The 7,500-nt window shown below is 36.5% G+C and overlaps 1 protein-coding gene across 2 annotated transcripts in view; it reads left to right on the top strand.

Moving 5' to 3' along the window:
• The window catches only part of LOC138045110 (AP-1 complex subunit beta-1-like), a 53,231-nt gene that overhangs the window by 1,153 nt on the left and 44,578 nt on the right, over positions 1-7,500 (top strand). For both annotated transcript variants that reach the window (XM_068891504.1, XM_068891503.1), the window contains exons 4-16: positions 1,133-1,268; positions 1,394-1,639; positions 2,100-2,224; positions 2,326-2,394; positions 2,928-2,994; positions 3,582-3,663; positions 4,126-4,198; positions 4,809-4,949; positions 5,176-5,251; positions 5,502-5,591; positions 5,707-5,795; positions 6,391-6,493; positions 7,091-7,267. In XM_068891504.1, coding sequence (XP_068747605.1) covers positions 1,133-1,268; positions 1,394-1,639; positions 2,100-2,224; positions 2,326-2,394; positions 2,928-2,994; positions 3,582-3,663; positions 4,126-4,198; positions 4,809-4,949; positions 5,176-5,251; positions 5,502-5,591; positions 5,707-5,795; positions 6,391-6,493; positions 7,091-7,267 — 1,474 coding nt within the window. The remainder of the gene's footprint in view (positions 1-1,132; positions 1,269-1,393; positions 1,640-2,099; positions 2,225-2,325; positions 2,395-2,927; positions 2,995-3,581; positions 3,664-4,125; positions 4,199-4,808; positions 4,950-5,175; positions 5,252-5,501; positions 5,592-5,706; positions 5,796-6,390; positions 6,494-7,090; positions 7,268-7,500) is intronic.

Below are 7,500 nucleotides of genomic sequence, written 5' to 3'. Positions count from 1 at the left end.
TATGTATTTATACTAAAACAATATTATTATCACCCAACTAGTGGACTAATGCAAATGCTGCATTTTGGCTTTGCCTCATGGGCTATTGACCCATAGCCCTTGCGGGCGAAGGGTCTAATTGTTAATTATTATGCACCTCTGGCTCAGTGAATAAACACTGAGATGAAGGCAAGGTTTCTATTCATCTATATTTACCTTATATTTGGCTAATAATAGTACTGTTAAATATTCAACTGACAAATAGAAAAGTTTATGAAATGGCTCAACTACAGGGTATCTTTTTTGTCATTATTATTATTAGTAGTAGCAGTAGCAGTAGTAGTAGTAGTAGTAGTAGTAGTAGTAGTAGTACATAAATTAGAAGAAAATGTTGCTTTGATCATACCAGGAATTTCATTAAGGACTTTGACAGTTGGTCATTTAGGTTTTTCAGCCAGATTTTTATCTTTCTATAATGAAAGTGACTTTAGTCTGTAAAAACATAATTTGATGTAAAGTCATTAGTAATGGTTCCTTTCTAGCCAGTTTACCTTGTGTCAACCTATAGTTGTCAAAGAAAGTGCATAACTAAATTTGATTCAATAATAACCATCTTAGTTGGCAATCTTAAGCTTTGGTGAGCAGTGACGGCCTGCTTGCTCAGATATTTGCATTTTTGTCCCAGGTAGAATTTTTTAAAATTCTTTGGTGGATTTGTTATGCTTCTTTTTAATATTATCAAGTGATTCCGCTAGTGTTTCTGTGATTCCGTTAGTGTGACAGGCACCAAGAATAGACGATTATAGATGGGTTGTAGCAGAAACCCATAAGGGTTTAAACGTGTAACACGCGTTCACAGCTTCCGAATATTCAGTGCGAACTGATTGGTTGAATGTTTCAGTGCTAAGTACCATATTTGGAAACCCCTCGCTCTTGTTGTTCCAAATATGGTACTTAGCAAATTGAATGTTCGGAAGCTTGTTTCCCAGCACACAAGGGGCCATTACATGTTTCAACCCTTATGGGTTTCTGGTTGTAGTGATTTACCTGTATCTGGTGGCTGGCTGGTCATATTAGTGGTGCCATTGATTGTGCACCAACCTTCATTTAACTGTAACAGTAAGGTTAATATTTCTTTATTGCACTCATTTAGCTCCTTGTTTCCTGATGTGGTCAACTGTATGCAAACTGATAATTTGGAATTGAAGAAGTTGGTGTATCTTTACCTGATGAATTATGCCAAGTCTCAACCAGACATGGCCATCATGGCGGTCAATACCTTTGTCAAGGTAGAGAAATTTTAATTTCCATCTGAACAACATTAGCATAATACGCATAATGTATGGTCGTATGGTGAGAATGTGCTTTGATCTCTTGAAGTTTTGAACATGACACACTTTTGTTAACCTTTTAGGATTGTGAGGACCCAAACCCTCTCATTCGTGCACTTGCTGTTCGAACCATGGGTTGCATCCGTGTCGACAAGATCACAGAATACTTATGTGAACCCCTTCGCAAGTGCCTGAAGGATGAAGATCCCTATGTACGCAAGACAGCAGCAGTCTGTGTGGCAAAGCTTCATGACATCAATTCACAGTTGGTTGAGGATCAAGGTTTTCTTGACTCGCTGAAGGACTTGTTGTCTGATTCCAACCCCATGGTAGGCTTGACCAGATACACTAAACAATGTGGTAAACATTAGATGCAGATCAAGGCAAATAAAGAATATTACATGTATTTTGTACTAGTCTCTTGGGTTTGAGCAGATTGTCCTTAAAAAATGCTTAAATTGTCCAATTTTGAGGACCATTTCTCTCTTTAGATCTTCCTTAGTAGCACAAGTGTCAAGTACAGGGGACAATAATAACTATAGTTATGTTTCTTAAGTTTATTTGTCACATATTTACATGTAGTTGTGCCATTGTTCCGATTCTAACCAGTGATCCATCAGGTAACATTAACACTGAAAGGCTTACTGGGTTGTCAGGTTCTTGAAAGTTGAATTATATTGTCTCCATGAAAACAAAACCAGGAACTCCAAATCAACATGATTACAGGTTTATACTTCAAAATATGTCAATTTGCGGGCTATGTGGACAAACCTTTCCGTTTCGTTCCAGGTTGTAGCAAATGCTGTTGCTGCACTTTCTGAAATTAGTGATGCTTCTCCCACTGCTGCAGCCATGATGGAGATTAACTCTCAGACTATAAACAAACTCCTTACAGCTCTCAATGAGTGTACAGAGTGAGTTGTGTTTCCATTGTTATCTTCTTTTTGTGCTACTTTTGTCTTATTTTGTCAAGAATATTAAACATGTGTTGTCTTTTGACTACTACTCTTTTTAGATGGGGACAGATCTTTATTCTCGATTCACTGGCACAGTACACTCCTAAAGATGACCGTGAAGCCCAGAGGTATTTTTTTGCCACTGTTAATTTTGACACCTAGGATTTGTTTTATTTTGACTGTTCACATTAATTTTTAATGGTTGCCTTTGCTTTTAAGCGATTGTCATCACCTTTCAAACTTGATATAAGTCATGGCAAACACAGTACACGTTGCTGTCATCAAATTTTTGACAATACACTTTGCATACTGAGGTAAATTAAGCTGAAACAGTCAAGCTTTCAAGGGACAGTGTTTCTCATATTTTAATAGACTTTGAACGGGAAGTGACATCTTTTCATTAGTAGATACCCAGAAATGCTATGTAATGATAGTAAATTATATTCATGCACATGTACATGTAGGTTCACAACTAAAGACATTCGATCTGCTTTAAGACCACTTTTGTGACCATTCCACTGGACCCACAACTTATAGAACTTCAAAAAGTCATTTTATGCATCCAGTTTGGCTTGAAAAATGGTATTAATTAGCACATACTGAAAGTTCAAAGAAGGAAACTTAACTCTTATTTTTTGTTCCTTGTCTCTCATGTATCAAGTATTTGTGAACGTGTTACCCCCAGGCTCTCTCATGCTAATGCTGCTGTAGTTCTGTCAGCCGTAAAGGTAAGAGTAAGTGCTCTTCATCTATTGCCTTTTGACAAATATTACACAGTCTTGTAATTATATATTAACAACTGCATCGCACAGTGCACTGGTGGCTGAGTTAATAGAGCATCGGGCTGTCATGTGAGCAAAAGCCCAACTGTACAAGCACGGCACAAAGTGGCTGACAAAATGTCTGATGAATTGCCATGTGCTTAAGCAACTGAATGAGCACGCGCCTGAGCAAAATTCCGCTGACCACTCCTTGACCTTTAACCTCTTTGGCCTCGACCACTACCGCCCGTTGTTAAACTACATCTAACTGCATTTAAAGAAACAAAAAACCTTACCTTGTTGATCTTTTTGGTGCATTAGTTCGCAATATTATTGTGGTTTAGGATTTATTTATAGAAACAAAGAAAGTATACGTTAGCAAAGTGAATTGAGTTAAAGCACGTGGCGGTTTCCTTGAAAACCTTACTGTAGTTAGATTTCATTTTCCCAAATATATCATACTTGGTAGATATCCCCGTAGAGATGTCAAGCTGTTGTATTGGCTTGGTTTTGACTTTGCGTGAATTACAATAAAAAGTGTTGTCTCTTGACAGGTTCTTATGAAGTACATTGAGATTATGACACCTTCCTCAACCTATGTGCAGAACCTCATCAAGAAACTGTCTCCTCCACTTGGTAATAGTTTTTATTGCTTATAGTATTTCTCTACAACTTAACCCTTTAAGCCCCGAAGGGTTCCCCATTGACGAGTAAAATCGTCTGGCGTTAGACAGAGTAAAATCTATAAGTGCCATTTGGCACTATCGGGGCTGAAAGGGTTAAACGGGGACATAGTTTTTTCCCGCTGTTAGCTTAACCCTTTAAGCCCCGAGGGGTTCCCCATTGACGAGTAAAATCGTCTGGCGTTAGACAGAGTAAAATCTATAAGTGCAATTTGGCACTATCGGGGCTGAAAGGGTTAATTGTCTCTCAAATGTACAAAGTACATTGCTTTCTCAAACTGTACATGTATGTATGTAGGCCTACAAAATTTATTTAATATTTGTTTTTCTTATGTTAATATTAATTTTTATATTACTTAATTCAAGTAAAACGTGACCTGAATTGACTTGGTTTGGATTTCTGTCTTTATTTCAGTAACCTTGTTGTCGAGTGAACCTGAGGTCCAGTATGTTGCACTTAGGAATATAAACTTGATTGTGCAGAAAAGGTGACATTGCTTAACATGTCATTTAGACGTTCCATGTTCGTAAAGTAGAAGTTGTGGTACTCGCAGAACTTGCGTAATTTCTATAAGGATAATAAATATACGGGACAGATTTTGTCCAGCTTCTGTGCTAATCCTTTATAATAATACTTTATTCAGAAACAATCCTGAAACGGAGGACCGAGAGATTATCCCTATGAAAGGGCCTAATACCTAACTACATTTGTTTAAATACTATTTACAAGTTATAAAATTATTTCAAAAATTAGAACTAACATAAATAACTAATGTAGCATTACTGCCCCATTCATAAATACATGTACGTGTTTGTACACTTTTATCAAAAATGTTTGTGTTTTATTGCTGCCAGTAACGTTTGCAGTGAAAGTTGGGGGTTGTTTTAAAACAGAAACCAAAAAAAAGTAAATTGGCCAACAAGGATGTTGCATTAATATTGACCCTTTATTCCATTCTACTATGGTGATGTACAGCAGTGAAAAATTAAATCATTTATGGAAGTTTTTAAACTTGAATGTCTTCAAGTTAAAGAAGGTGTAACAAGACTATTCTATGTACATGTGGATTAACTTCAGTTTTTTATTGTTCTCTGTAGAGCTGACATCCTCAAGAATGAAATGAAAGTGTTCTTTGTGAAGTATAATGACCCAATTTATGTAAAACTTGAGAAGTTGGACATTATGATCAGACTTGCAAACCAACAAAACATTGCTCAAGTACTAGCAGAGTTGAAAGAGTAAGATCAACTTATTATTGTAAGATTTGAAATCTCTCTTCTGCTTTTAAAACCTTGTGACCAAGTTCATCTCAAACCCAAAATTGGTTGTGGGTTAGGAAAACAGGATCAAATTCTACACAGATGATGTTTTCTCTTGATCTCCTTTGGAAACTCAGGAATGTTGGTTTAGTATGATACTGTATGACTGAATGCACAACTCTTAAGCCGCTTTATTTGCTTGCAGATATGCTACTGAAGTTGATGTAGATTTTGTCAGAAAGTCAGTGCGTGCTATTGGACGTTGTGCTATCAAGGTCGAGGTGAGTCAGTCTTTTTTATGGAAATGTGACATTTTTTAAGTTTTTTTTCCAGGGTTGTATTGGCTTGTTTTTAAATTAACATGTGAACCATGCCTGTTTAAGGTCAGGGAAGCCTTGGAGCAGTGTCAAAATGAGAATTGGGTTGGATTATTGCACCTAATGGAATCCCTAGAGGTTTCATTACCCAACCTCAATTTGCAATGGATTTGTTATGTTGAGTGTTAAGTGCTGTTCTTTTCTTTCTCACAAGCAATCTGCCGAACGCTGTGTGAGCACATTGTTGGACTTGATTCAGACCAAAGTCAATTACGTGGTACAAGAAGCCATTATTGTCATCAAGGTAAAATTCAGGACTTTTTTCTTGATTTTCTGTTTGTTGTTTGAATCACTGTGTTCCATTAAATTTGTTTGATTAGGATTCCAAAATGACTTTTTTGTCTCACTTTTTGTTACAGGATATCTTCAGGAAGTACCCTAACAAATATGAGAGCATAATCTCCACATTGTGTGAAAATCTGGATTCCTTAGATGAACCCGAGGCAAGGTACAGTACTTGAGTTACCAACCTTTTTTGCCAAATCCTGTCGTTTGATCCAGAGGGGCACACGTGACACTGAAGTAAACAAGTTTCTACTGATAATTTAGTTGACTTCTAGAGTCTATTTAATTAAGGACTTTTTGCCATTTTTGAGGACTTTTGAACACAATAATTATACAAAGCCTGGGAAAGGGACGACTTCATGTAGTCACAGGTTTTGTAAGGAAAGTCACAGCGGCTGGCTCTACATGTACCGGTACTTTGCTGTAATTGTTATTTACTGTACAGCATAGGTAATTTAACTGACTGTGTTGTGGATCTTTAATTTGTCTTTTCTTTGAACTTGGTACATCCAATAAAATGAACTAAGCAATGACTTTTGTGAAGGTATAAAATTAAAGCAAACAGGATTTCCTGTACCATTGTTATTATTGTTATTGCCAAATGTTATTATTATTATTATTATTATTATTATTATTATTATTACAGTGTATCATCATCGTTATTGTTAGTGTCATTGTTGTTGTTATTATTATGATTATTGTTATTGTTGTTGTTGTTCTTTGGCATAAATAATTTTAACATGTGATTCATTTCGTAGAGCATCAATGATTTGGATTATTGGTGAATACGCAGAAAGAATTGACAATGCTGCAGAATTGCTGGAGTCCTTTTTGGAAGGCTTCCAAGATGAAAATTCTCAGGTACTCTGGGCATTAAAAACGCTTAATGTCTCCCAATTTTTTGTCATGAGCTGTGATTTTGTCACATCTTGAGACAGTTCTTAAGTACTGTTTAAAAAAAAACCAGCAGCAGTGCTTTAAGACCGGATAAAACATGTGGTGCAAATTTTTTCAATAGCTTTAAAAACATTCCACAAAAAGCTGGAATAAAATGCTGCCAAGAGTTCGGGTCATTCGCAATTAAAAAAATATGGAAATTTTGGATGTAGAGGGATGTTATCAGATGCAGATTATTATTCCTCTTCGTAATAACTTTGAGTACATGAATGTGGTTGATGATGATTGGATTTTGTGTTGGCTTTTAAAGCTCAAACCAAGGGTCTGTCAGTGCCTTACCTGCTGGATGCCTGCTAAAAATTAGCAAATTTTAAATGGAGTGAATTTGATGTCCAATGAAATCCCTGGTAATTATTTAGTACTGGTAGTTGAGCCTACTTTTGACGTAACTGGATGCCAATTTTGCTGCAACTGTTTGCTTGTAAAGTGTAAATTTGAAAAGCCAAGAAGTTGTTAAAGTGCTGGGGAAAACATCACTTACCATGTTGAATTTCGTTGTAGGTGCAGTTGCAGCTTCTGACATCTATTGTGAAGCTGTTTTTAAAACGCCCAACAGACACGCAGGAGTTAGTGCAGCAGGTTCTAAGTTTAGCAACACAGGACAGTGACAATCCAGATCTGAGAGACAGAGGGTACATTTACTGGAGACTGCTGTCAACTGATCCTGTTGCTGCAAAGGTATGCTTTAAATAATGTCGGGTTTTGTACTGTTCTCATTTTTTCCTTATGTCTTTGATGGCTTAATTAAGGTGGCATACTACAGTTTTCTGAAGATCAAGATTTTGAAATCTGTGAAATTTAAACCAAAAGGGTGTCTCTCTGAAGTGTAAGTAACTGCAATTGATGTACCCAACAAATAAATGCAAATCAGGGGGAAATGCTAAATGTAGTGACCTATGTAGCTCCTAGAT

The sequence above is a fragment of the Montipora capricornis genome, chromosome 4 (assembly GCF_036669925.1).
Source record: "Montipora capricornis isolate CH-2021 chromosome 4, ASM3666992v2, whole genome shotgun sequence".
Taxonomy (NCBI): domain Eukaryota; kingdom Metazoa; phylum Cnidaria; class Anthozoa; order Scleractinia; family Acroporidae; genus Montipora; species Montipora capricornis.
This window is presented reverse-complemented; position numbering and strand designations above follow the sequence as displayed.